The following is a 13,298-nucleotide window of genomic DNA, read 5'->3' as shown; positions in this document are numbered from 1 at the left end:
ACTACACAGAAATCACTAGGTGAGAGTAAATGCAGACTGCTGCCTCTGCATAATATTAAAAACAGTTATTACATGATTTACAACCTCTCAGAGTGCAGGTGTCAATGCTAGAAGGCTCAAAGAACTTCTTATGTACTATATTCCAGGCCAACTCTTCAAAAGAAAGCACCATTTCATCATCAAAGCTATGTGGTCTTCAAAAGAGAGCAGCACCATTTCATCATCAAAGCTACTAATCAAAAGATTAGTGCAAATTTCTGCTCGGTGTCCAGTTTTTTTTTTCACGTTAGAGGTTACCTTGTGATTAGCAAACTGGTAGGTACTAGTGAACATGAGTGTATGGAATACCTTTATATAAAAACACAGTCGCTATTGTTACTGGATTATTTTTGAGCAATGAGCATATTTTCCTGTTGCAGCACCTATTTAACTAGAATGTTTCTTAAAAAACATTTTGATTGTGATATTTTGGAACATGATCAGCTATGAACATTAGAAGGCTGAGAATACAGAGGGAAATAATTTGCATGAGAGAGTATTTACACCTAGTAACACCTAGCTTGTTGGATAAATATAAGTTATTTGTATGCTAATAGAGGTTTTGCAGTAAAACTGCGATCCTCTTAGTGGTGAGCTCAAACTGTAGCAAAAGTACAGAAAGCAGAGACCTGCTTGGAAAAGAGCAAAATGCATGGCCAGATACTAGATGCAGAATGAAAGAATCTGAAAGGTTTAGGGTACCAGAAATTTGTTTCAGAACTGAATTTTGCAGACAGTTTTGCAACAGTGTGAACAGCCACCATCTCAGATGCTTAATTGGGGGGGGGGGGAACCAAAAAAACCCCCCAACTTTCATTGAACTGCTGGGTTCAGGAAGTTCTGTGCATTTAGAAATCCATGTTCTGAAATGCTGCCTAAAATTGCATGTTTTTAATGCATACTGGAATTACCTGCAAGCATTAAAATACTATGAGTATTGCCGAAATCGTGAGGTTAGGGCTTCAGTGCTAGCAGACAGTGGGAATAAGATGTACAGACATGATTTTCACTTGTAAGTGGCTGAGGTTTGTGACAAGAAACACAATTTGGGATGATTGTCCTAACATTCTGAGAAGGATACAAGGACTTTGGAAAAATGCATCAGAGTCAGTCTCTGAAGAAGTAGAAGACTTGGCTATCGAGACAGATCAGACTGCAGTGCTGTGGGAGCTTTAATCCATGCTATTAGAAATTTAGTAAGACTCAATGTGACTGAGATGAGCTGAAGCCACTTAGGTAAAATTTTCAAGAGTCTCTATCATGATGAAGACAGTAATTATGAACATTAAATATTGTCATTAAATATTGTTGTTAAATGGGGTTCCTTCCTCTAATAATGAGCCACTCCAATTTCAGACCTGTCAGGTCTGCATATATAGTGGACAAAGGGGAAACTTATCACAGCTGCTTCTGTGTTTTATTTAATGTTGATTTGGATGGTGTCCTCAGAAGCCTTCCGTCTCTGTAAACTTCCACTCCTCTTGCAGAGCAGATGGTCTCACCCACCCTGCCCGCCCAGCAGCTCTGTACCCGGGGTCGTGCTGCCCCCACACTGTGCCAGAGCACGGGCTGCCGGATGAGGTTATGGGCCAGAGCTGTGCCAGGAAACATGCTAATGCTTCGACGGCATGGATGACTGCAAAACAGTGCATGAGCGTGGTGCCTGGCCACGTAGCTTGCAAACATGGCCATAGGGTTTGTGATACCAATAGTTATCTTTCATGCCTGCGACGCTGGGGAACAGAGCCTCTGTCAGCTAGCAGGGCATTCACAGCAGTGGCATCTGCATGCTGGGTGTGGCAGCTCAGGCAATACATAGTGCACCCAGTACCTAAAAACCCTGTGGATTTGTTAGTCCTCACATGCCTGTGCTTTCTGAAATGGCAACAGCTGCACGAGCTGGGGAAGGAGCTCTGCAGACCTCTAGCCGATGTCCTGGTGCTTTATCTGCACTGTTGTTCATCTTGTCAGCGGGAGACTGGGTCAGCTCCAGCAGAGAGATTCAGAACTAGGCACTTCCTACTTTGCTCCTGGAACTTCATTTTGTTCTTAATTAACACATTGGCGTTCGGGCCAGACCCTAATTGCATGGCTCAGTGGTGCTGTCATTTTCCTGGCACGGGGCTCCAGTCAGTGCTGTGGCCGAGACGGGGGAGGCAGGGATGGCAGAGAAGCGCCGACTCCAACCAAGAGACACCTCGGCGGGAGGCAGAGCATGAGGCCAGGGTCACTAACCCGACTCATAAGGAGTGCTAAGCCAGGATGTGAGGTGCCACTCTTCAAATTTGGGACTTAGCTGAAGGTGGCTATATGAAGCTTGCTTGCGTAGGCTCTTGCTGGGCACCCATAATGACCAGGGTTAAGCTTCAGTTGTGTGTTGTGGACCGGAAGAGAACCGAGGAGCCTGGGGAGGTGTGCTGATTCGTTTCTGTCACTGGTGTTCAGAGGATGAAGGCTTAAATCCTTCCTTTTGCGTCTGTTCCTTTATGCCAAGCACAAGGCTTGCAGTCTCAGGCAACATGGAGAAGAGGAAGTGGCTCTCAGTTGTGACAGGCCTGTCCTCTTAGCAAGAGCTGTATACGTAGCTCAAATAAAAGCAGAAGCAGCATAAAACAAAGAACTTTTTTCAGAGTAGACACAAGATATTAAATCACTGTTCTTGGATTTGGGGGATGCCTCTGAGTGAGCTATGGAAAACAGACTTAAAAAACAGCTCGCTGAACATGCTTGCAAATTGATGGCACTTATCTTTCAGGATTCAAAGCATGCTTCTCTCAAATGTTCTGGGGTTTGGAGGGTCTTGGTTTTAAATACAGCCCTTTTCTAATACTCTTCAATTGTCTTTTAATGTTTTGGTTTTTTTGCATTCCCTGAAATTTGCAAACCCCTTCTTTCTTTCCCTTTCTTGGCTACAGGAATTTTGCACTATGAAGCAAAAGGCCCCAAGCTGGGAACTTGTGCTTTGACACACCCTGAATGTCTTACATGAATGCTATATGAGTAAAAAGGAAACCATTTTGGTGTCATTTAGCACATTGAGCAACCATTTGTGCTGCCAGCAGCACAAACTTCTACCTGTTGCCACCTGTGAGCAGAAGGAGCTGGATGATCAGGGCTCTCCCTTTTCTGAAGAACCTCAGTTTACAGAACAACACGAAATGCTCAGGTGAGCAGAATGAATTCTACTGGAAGCCACCCATTTCCAGCTGTGCCAAAGGTGGCAGCGTGTTCAGGCCCCGCGGGATAGCTGTGAGCCAGCAAGTGCCTGGCGCAGTCAGGAATTGCATAAGTAGGTGGAAAGATAATCTGTGCTCTGAAGAGGTCTTTGACCTGTGTTTCATCAGTGTGCACCACAGGCCAAAGACCTTTGGGGGTTTAGCCTCCTGGTCAGGGTGGATGCTGTCAGAGCGGGCCACTAGCTTGTGTCGAGCTGTGAGAGGGCTCCTCTGGAGCCTTCCCCCGTGCACCCTCTGCCCCCGGCCTGGCACCCGCACTTGGCCCTGGCCTTGGCCCTAGCCCTTGCGTGGGCTGCGCTGTCGGTGTGCCACGCCTGGCCCTGTACCTTGCTGATCCTGATGTGGCTTCCTGGTGTGACCACAGACCTGCCTTGTCCCTGCAGCCTGGCCTGGTGGAGGGCAGACTTTGGCTGGCCCTTTCACCGTCGTGGCACCTGCTCCGCTGTCCTTGCTCGGGAGCAGTGGGGCAGTGCCCCATCGGTGTGATGCCTGCCTCGCCCCTACCTGTGGCACCCGGCATGCCTCCTCTGCCAAAAATACCTGCTCCGCTACTCCCTTGCACCTGGAAGGGGAAGAGTAGGGTTGGAAAGGTTAAGCCCAGGGTCATGCAGGGATCTTGTTGCTGCAGCATCTTCTCCAGCCAGCGAGGCAGCATTTGAGAGGCGTGGGATGCATAAACTCTGTCAGGTGCGTATGTGTTTGAGGAGATTGAAGGAAGAGAGATATGTGGAGGCATATGTTATCCAGTATCGGTATGTGTGTAACTTTGTGCTGTGATGAAAGTATTAGTTGAAATGAAGATGTATTCAGGGGTTTCCAGAAGTTCAGGCCTTCTCTTGCATTGTACACAGGCACAGAAGCCCTGTGGACTTCAACTTAAACTCACCTGCTACATGTGAACGAAGGTTTTCCTGGTTCAGCATAACCTTCCTCTTTTCTTTAAGACACAAGTCTCACTTATGAATACTGAAGCAGACAGACTGCAGAATTTTCATCGGGTTAGATTATTTGCCTTGTAATATAAGGAGAAAAATAGTCCAACTTGGTCTGCATTCTCATGTAATAAATCACATTCTCTAGCATGCATGAAATGCAGGAGGGCGCTCAGTAATTTTTAGAGAAAGAGTGCACTGTTTTCACAGGAAGGTGTTTTAATGGTGTCTGGGAATTGCAGATGAGCAGTTTGAGAGATGATATGGGGAAAGGGTGTATTACTTGATACTGTACCTTAAGTGGACCTCTGGGACCTGATTATGACTTTCACTGCTAAGAGACAACTTTGTGTTAAAGAACTGTATTTATTCAGGATAAGGCATGTTCTTGGTGCTAATGCATAATTGAGAATCAATGTAATTAGGTATTACATTACATATAAACATATTATTTCAAGTACTTGATACAAAAGCACATGAAATAGTGTGCATTACAGCGTTATTTAAATTTAAAAAGATAAATTGAGGTGAAACAGGCCACCCACCTCCTCTGTAAATTGCTTCTTGCAAGATACTTTTGCTCAGGGATGAGTCCAGATTAACATATTCGCAGGCAATCCCCTTGCTCCCAAGAACCCAGCTGTGCTGTGTCAAAGGTGGGCTTCGCAGGAACTCCTACCTTCCTCAGCACTGGGAGATAGAGGCAATATGATGTACAGCCAAAGCAGCCCTTTAGTCTTAGAGAGATGCACCTCTGCCTTGTTAACACTCCATGTTATGCAGGTATGTCCCTGCAGTAGGTGTGGGATAAACCCTTAGGTGTGCTTCGAAATGGTGGCCTAGAAGCATCTGTCTTAGTTTTGCTCTGAATAGAACCAGCTGAACCACGCTCAGCACATGTTCTGTTTTCACTAGCGCCATTGGGAAATGAGAATCAATTGCTGCTTTTCACTGGGTGCTTCTCTGCCCAATGACTGCATCAAACTTGACATCAGTCATGTTTTTCAGAAGATGCAGGGCACGTTCTGGAAAAAACCTGAAAGAGATAATAACATGAAATTACATGTGGGATAAGAAACTTAAGTTATGGGAAAAAGTGGCACTGCAGGTGAGAGAAGAGCTGGTCTGGGAGCAGAAGCATGCACACACACAGACTGAGACTAAGACTTGAACTGGGCATTATTTCCAAAGAATACACACATCAATCCACATCAATCTCTGACTAGTTTTAACTCCAATTCCACCCATCTGCTTTTATGACAATTCCAGGACAAGTTATGTACTGGACATGATTCAGGTTGTAATCTTGATGCAGGATCCATGAAGTTTTAATATTGACCATAGATGCATTCATTTGCTTTCTCTTTGATTTCAAAACTTATCTAGTTAATTTGGGGAATTCTTGGGGGAGGGGGGAAAAAAAAATCTTTACACCTCATAAAAAAAAAATTTGGGCTTAGACCCAAGTTTGCTGACTTTCACAAGCAAGAAATTACCAAGTGTTTCATGAGATACTGTAGAAGTTAACTAAAAACTTCATTTAGTTGCCCTGATGTTAATTCTAGGTTTGGAACCTAAGCTCTCATGAAAACACCTCCTCAGCAGAGCAGCTACACAGGATATTAAAGACATGTGAGAGGACTACAATTGCTTTACATGGCGAAGAGAAGCAGTAGAGCCTTTCTGAAGCAACTTTCCCAACCTCTATGACCTCACTATTTTTGTTGACATGAAGAAACAAATACTAAGAAGCAGCAGGTCCTCAGCTCTCTCTGGAACTTCTGAGGCTGCTGTTTCACAGAAACTGCTCTTTGCAGGCAAAAGGGAAATAGCGATCTATGAAGAAAAAATGATGTTTTGTTCTCTCCCCCCATCAGCCTGTAGAGCTGTCGAGTTCTTCACTGACAACAGTTAGCTGCAGAAAGTAGATCATAATGTCCTATGACAGGGCTCAAAAAAATCTTTCAGTGGATGATGTCTCCTGTTGTCACTAGAAAGAACCACTGCTATTTCATTACTTTGTTATGCGTTTTTCTCATACTAAAATATCTCAGATGGGTGGTTGTTTCAAAAACAATGCTCTCTGCTGCAGACGGTTGCACATTACCTAGTTACTATAGGCATAATGATGTCAAATCTGGACTGATAAATAACTGAGTATAGTGATGTCAAACACTGATGATAGCACAAAATAAGTGAAACAGGGTTGAACCTGAACTTCTGCTGTCCAGCTGTCATTCCAGGGTTTCTCTATGCTGCCAAATCATATCTTTTACTACTGTGAGGGCAAAATGCAGTTCCTCATAAAATAAAACTTGATCTTGAATCAGATGTTACAAGTTTGATGCTTGTATACTCTGGTAGTTAGCATTGATATGTCCCCCTGCCTTTTTTTTTAATTTTTTTTACTTACCTTTCAGAAAATAAACCAATGCTTAGATGTGATGGAACAAAAACCATTTTCTGGTTGGTCAGTATTCCTTCCATCAGTGCCTCTACAACTTCTTCAATCTCCAGAATCTTTCCAAGCCTGCACAGGAAAGCATACTTGTAAGAGCTATGGTGGTAGAACAGGGGTGGTACTGGCTGATGTAGGATGCTTCACATATGCACAAACTCAGGTAATTCAAATGCAACCATTAGGTGGGTGAAATGACACTACAGATTTTCTTTAGCCAATCGTATATACCATTTTTGTATAGTCAGTTGGAATACAAAGCCTAAAGCTGGGGCTAATCCATAGTGCCTTGATGCAAAGAAGGAAGGACAGGAAAGCAGAGTTTTGGCAGGTACCTTGTACTGGGGTTTTTTACAAATCCAGTGTTTATAAAACCTGGACAAAGACATGTAGTTTTTATTCCATCCTTTCCCAGGGTAGACAGCTCCTCTGTCAGAGCTTTATGAAATCCAACTGCAGCAAACTTGCTTGAACTGCAGGAGGGGAAAAAGCACATATGAGAAGGCAGAAATAGCATTTCTATCTTTCTACAACAGAAATGGCCTAAAAGATCACACAATACTGAGCAGGAAGGAAAAAAACCCCACATAATCCAGCTGAGGAGAGAGGGCAGGGAATAATTCTGACTTTCCCTGTGCCCAGAGTGTAGTGCTGGATTAGATATTGCTGCTTGGAGGAGTAATTGTGGAATGCAGAGCGGGTCATTTTTAGAAAACGTTACCTCAGTGGTGAACAGACAGATGAATGTCAGGAATTCTCTGAAAAGTATAACTAATGTGCATAAATCAATGTACTTCCCGTTTTTCCCATGTGAGAAGATTCTTGGAAGGAATTTGGCCTGAAGCTCTACTCTTAGGAAGGGTGGACAGGGTAGAAATGGAGAACAACACTGTGTTGTACCACACAGGAGTATCTTGTGACATTTGTGTGTGAGTTTTGAAATAGAGAAACATTTATGCATGCAAAATTGAGGAGATTAATGCCACAGAACTTGGTGCAGGCCAGGAGTATGAATCAACTCCAAAAGGAAGTAGAATCAGAGAATCAGTTTGTTTATTGCCATTGATTTCAACAATAAAATGCCAGTAAAATCCCTAGCTGGGGAGTTCTCACATTGCCAGCAGTGAGTGACTGTCTAAGAAGGAGAGTTCCCAGGAGACGATTGTTCCACCTGGAGCTGCTATTATAGAGGGCTAGAGCTGACACAGAATGAGAATAAGCAATCTGACAGTTTTCCTGTTCACGCACCATGATTATCTAGATGTGTTTCAGGTAGAAAAGTAATTTTATATCATGATGGCAGAAGCATTTCTATATCCTACAGTCACTAGCACAATGGCAGAAAGATCAAAAGCTACTCATTAGGGGTTTACTTGACCACACTACAACACCGCACAGGAGTGCTACTTTCTAAGAAGGAAAAGAGAAACGGATACCTTTTTTGCTAAGCTAAAGTCTGGATCGGTGAGGGAGAGAAGAAAGGAGTATTCATTGGGAGGATTACTTTGGTTACTCTGTGCTTTCTGATGGAGAAGGCACAATTAAAACCAGAAAAATTGGAGAGAGATGACTTTAAAATCACTTACCAATAAGCCACCATGAAAGAAGTCACAAAATGACCTGCTGCCGAAGCTACCGTGACAATGTGACCGTGGTTGTTGTTCATCATGGTTGGCAGAAAAGCTCTTGTGATCTTGAAAGTCATTGAAACCAAGAGGCAAAAAATGGGGGTGTGGAGAGAAGGAGGAAAAGAACAATGTTTTCTTAGGCGTATTCAACACTGACCCTGACTATCATTAATTAAGCAACTAATGCTGTCGAGAATGCTATGGGCTGCACAGCACCTGCGATTCTGAGAGCCACAGAGATACCCGTTCTCCGTTCAGCTGGTACAATCGGCAGCCTCTTTTCCAAGCGGAAATGTTTCAGGAAGTTTGCTATAAAGAGGAGCCCACATCTTTCTATGCAGCTTTTTAGGTTTCAGGCATCAGTGTCAACACTGCCAGCGTCTCAATGCCCACACGCGCGATAAAACACTGGTCAACCTGTAGCTTCTCTTTTCTTCCGCCACAAAGAACAAGTCCTGAACGGTGAAACCCTCCCACTCTCTACCCCAGGCTGGCAGCTGCCCTAGCCCAGGGGTTGGCTGCGAGCCTGCCGAGGAGCCATGGCCCCGCTCTGACAGGGCCCATCTGTGTCACCTCTCAGGCTGCTGGGAGAAAGTCTGCAGAGAGGTGAGGGAGGTACAGATCACAAGGAGAGGCAGGATTGATGGGAGACAGGCTCAGAAGGAGCTCAAGGAGCCAGGAGGGAAGGTGGCGGCACCGTGAGGTACAAAGCATGAGAGGAAGAGCGCCCAGGGAGATTGGCCGGGCTGTGCTGCGAGCTGTGGGGCTGCCCCTCCCCAGCTTGGCCTGACCCGCAACCTGCCCGGCCACTCGGGCCATGTGCCGGCTGCCTTTTGTGCAGGTCAGCTGATAAAAACATTGCTTTCTATGTTTCAGCTGTGTATCTTCTACTTGCAGGGTCTCAGTTCTCAGCGGTGGGTGCCCAAGCTACCTGTGCAATGAGGAACCCTAATACAGCTCTGACAGAGACCAACCCATGCTGCAGATGAGGCCGTCGCCGGCTAGCTCATGGAGACAAAAGAGAGAATGAAAACAGAGAATGAAAAACCTGGGCCAGGCTCAGATCTGCAAGAGGGTAATCAAGTTTCCCAACAGTCAGTCTAACTGGGTGACGCTGTGCTACACATGTCCGAAAGACACTTTTGTCATTCACGGGTAGCTGAAATTAATTGTTAGTGTAAATATGCTTCCTCAACAACACTCGCCAAAAAAAGGGAGGTATGAAGATGGTAATGGCCCTTACCCACATGTGAGCAAGAATGTTGACTTCAAACATCTTTTCAATCTGGTGGTCCTGAGTCGAGAGCAGGTCAGCAGCTGTAATCACACCAGCGTTATTCACCAGGATGGAGACATCCCCAATGTCCTTTTTCACCTTTTGGACAGAAAAAACCCAGAATAGTGCGTGTTATTTGTTATCAACAAAATGCAAGGCTGTGGGAGACGAGCAACAATGTAATTCTTAACGTTGTTTCTTTTAAGGAGAGGAAGATTGCGCCACGTTTCCAGGTGTGGTAGGAACCATGCAGTAGTACCATGAAATGTGGTTTAAAGCTGATGCGTCTCCCTTAATTACTGCTAGCATTTACAGCCTTCCACACACTGCCCACAGACACAGCATGCTCTGCATAGTCACAGACTATGGGTGTGCAGACTGTTTTGAGCCAGCTGGACCATATCCTTTACACTACAATGTTTCAAATGTCTCCAGTGTTGTCTGTGTGCTGTTCAGGAAACTAAAAGGCAGAAGTTCCTTCAGGGGCTGGAAGTCTAAAGGGCAAACTTGGCATTGAGGTGTGATACGCTGGAGCCTCACAAAAGACGATGAGACTGGCTGCGATCTCGGAAGTGCTACTTCACTCTCCTTACAAAAAGCAGCAAGAAGTGGGGAGATTCGAAGGGCTTGCATGACTTGCGTGCAATACCTCTTCTCTTGTTTTCCTAGCTTTTCTGACAACCAAGCACGTTTGGGTAAGCCTTTGGACGTGCCCCTGCTCCCCTACCTTCTCTGCAGCGTTGTAGATTTCCTCCCTTTTGCTGCAGTCCACCACAAAGGCTTGAACAGTGGCTCCCAGCCTTTCGCATTCTGCTGCTGTGTCCTCGACGCCGTGCTGCAAGAGGCAGAAAAAAAAGCCACGCGTGCGCAACTGTACGCTGCCCACATGTTGCTGCTTGGGCACCGTGGCAGATCGCTTAGAGGCTGAAGATGTCTCTTGATTGCCATAACCGCTGCCTGAGCAGTTGATGGCCACCCCAGGAAAGCGCTGTAGCCAGGGTCTGTGGCAGGACTTGCATTTCGACCTTAGATTTCAGACCTCCGTAGAGCAACTGCCAGAAAGGGAATGCGGCAACAAGAGTGGGTTTTCCTTGGTAAAGCACACATAGCTAGGCTGCAGAAAGGGGGCACTCGGTGGCTTTCATGGCACAGCAGGCAGACACTGACTGCAAGCAGAGCTCTTAAAACACGGGCCCAGCTGAAACCCCCATCATACGAAAAGTGGCCCCATGCGTTCCTGTATTCACCGACTAGATGTGGGAGGAGCAGCATGCTCCCAAGTGCACCTCGTAGAGAGACGTTTCTTACGAGAACAGCATTTGTCACGCAGAGAACGGAAGCTCCCCTAAGTCATTACATCAACCCACTAAGTGAGGGCAGAAGTGACTTTGCTGTAGCCTTGTCCCCAGGTGCCAGAAAGCCATGCCAATGGGGATCTGTGCAGTGAAAAGCCCCAGTTCACAAACGGCCAGGGACAGCTCAGCACTTGACAGAAGCTGTGCAGGTCCCTGGGGTGTGTGACTGGGCAGCTCTGCTCAGCCCCAGCTGCTGCTTGAGGCTGATGGCACCCAGGGATGAGGCCTTTGTCAAGGCAGTTGGATTGGGCAAGCACACTCCTAAAACCTTCGGGTTTCACCACCTCCTATGGCATTGTATTTCAGTGCCTGCTTACACCCACCCTTGCAATCTATTTCCCAGCGGCAAAGCCAGGTCCGGCTCGCTACTAAGCTTATTCCTTTCTCCACCATTCCAGTGAACACGGAGAACATGCTACTTGGCAGCAGCCCTTTACACATTGGGAGACCAGTGCCATGCTCCCTCCCACCCCTCCAGTGTCTGGCCTGAGTTGTAATGGTTCGCATGAACAGACACTGAAAATATTTGACAACATCCTCCCTATTTACACATCCCCTTACGCTAGGCTTGTATTGTGTTTGGGTTTTTTGTTTGTGGTGGGCTGGGTTTTTTTGCAGCTTCAGAACGACATGATGAACCCCTCTGCAGTTGCTGATCCACTGTGTCAGAAACCTTTGCTGTTCACTGCTGCCCAGCCACTCACCCCCTGCATACAGCCGACAGCTCCTAGCACAGCACTTTGGCTTGATCCCTACTGAATGACATCCTGTCTGTTTGTATCTGTCCATCCTCCATTTGCTAAGGTCTTTTTGCATTCTAGTCAAATTATCTGAAATACAGAGTTTGGGCTAGCGTAAACATTTAGCAAGGCGCTGTCTAGACACGTAACTGTGCCAGAGGGCAGCAGGGCTCACATGCAGCTCAACGCAGTGATGCCCATCAATACGAGTAGAGACACATCTTCCAGCAATGTATGCAAAATACCTGAGGCTAGAGAGACAGTGAGCAAAAGGTAAACCTGCTTCTCTGTAGAAACAGGCTTCTGGTCTGAGCATGCCATTTTCTGCCAGTCTAGACAGTGGCTCCAGCAGCACCTTGCTGACTGCAGCGTTCCCTCTTGCAGGTACTCTTTGTCGTGCTGTGCATGCTACCTTGCTGAATAGCCCTGAGTAACTGTGGGACCCAGGCACCTACGTCCTCTGCTCCAAGTGGGGCCAAGCCCTGCACTGGCGCTCAGCTCAGTCAGTGAGCTGTCCGTGAGCTGATGAGGGCGGATGTGGAAGGAGTTGATGTGGATGCAAGTTGTGTTGCAGCCCTTCTGACGCCATTAAAAGCCCAGTGGCCTCAGAGATTAGCGAGTCAAGACATGAATTGTACCATTACCTTATTGATGTCCCACAGAACCAGTCTGCTTTGGCGCTTGGCAAACTCGAAGGCCGTTGCTCTCCCTACGCCATGGCCAGCACCTGTGATGAGAACAAGCTCTCCGCTGACAGACTTTCTCTTCACAGGGACAAAAAGCTTCACAAAAGCCTCTAAGTAGGAGTAGACGAGCGTCCCCATAAACAGGAGGCTGTCCAGAAACGGATTCATTGTTTTCCTGAAAGTCCTTTGATTGCCTGACTGAACTTTAATCTCTTTTGACGAGGATGGGGGTTATTGATTTACCAGCAGCCCGCGGCCCGCCGGAGCACGCGCCGCTCGTCCTGTCAGTCACGGGCCCCTGTCTCGGCAGGAACCGCCCCCTGGCCGCGGCCGTCCCGTGCCGCGCGGGGCTCCCCGACACGCGGGAACCGCGAGCTTCGATAACAGAGCGCGAGGAGCGGCGCCCGCCAACAGTCCCACCGGCCGCGCGCCCGCCCCACTTCCCAGGGGCGATACGACCAACCAGAGAGCGGCGTTTTGGGAAGGGGCGTGTCCATGGGAGTGGAAAAGCCGGTGGGCTGGAGGCGCTCGCGATTGGTGGCGCTCCGCCCAATGAGAGGCCGGCGTGTAAAGAGGGCGGTTGGCGGGGCGGTGGTAGGGGGTTGTGGTGTCCCCTGCGCGGGGCGCGGGCGGCAGTGCGGGGAGGGGTGCTCCACAGAGCCCCGCGCTGCCCGCTGGCCTTGTGCTGGTGCGGGCTGAGCCGTTCAGGGCTGTTGCAGCCTGCGTGTGTCCTGTTCTAGCAGGAGGCGTACGTATCGCCTCGTTACGGAGGGGCACCAGCGCAGCGCGGTGAGTGGTGCAGCTGATGGGATGTGCTTTATATAGCTGTGAAAGGAGCCGCGTGCTGCCAGCGTGGCTACGGAAATGTGGCTCTTCAGCGGTTTCCGCCCCTTTGAGGAAAACGCGTTGGTGGAGGTGTGCAAAAAATTCAGTGTTTTGCCCTTGGTT

At 47.4% G+C, this 13,298-nt stretch overlaps 1 protein-coding gene across 1 annotated transcript; it reads right to left on the bottom strand.

The window, feature by feature from the left end:
- Positions 1 to 5,033: 5,033 nt before the first annotated feature.
- Positions 5,034 to 12,518, bottom strand: LOC309404624 (estradiol 17-beta-dehydrogenase 11-like; the record flags this gene model as incomplete). Its single annotated transcript, XM_081999134.1, has 7 exons — positions 5,034 to 5,243; positions 6,621 to 6,737; positions 7,001 to 7,138; positions 8,252 to 8,358; positions 9,537 to 9,668; positions 10,297 to 10,404; positions 12,309 to 12,518. The coding sequence occupies 7 exons, from the start codon at positions 12,516 to 12,518 to the stop codon at positions 5,156 to 5,158; spliced, it is 900 nt and encodes a 299-aa protein (XP_081855260.1). The 3' UTR covers positions 5,034 to 5,155.
- Between the last annotated feature and the right edge of the window lie 780 nt (positions 12,519 to 13,298).

This window comes from Phaethon aethereus (genome assembly GCF_964289735.1).
Source record: "Phaethon aethereus genome assembly, chromosome: 4".
NCBI classification, from domain to species: domain Eukaryota; kingdom Metazoa; phylum Chordata; class Aves; order Phaethontiformes; family Phaethontidae; genus Phaethon; species Phaethon aethereus.
The sequence above is the reverse complement of the archived record's forward strand: the minus strand, read 5'-3'. Positions and strand labels throughout refer to the sequence as shown.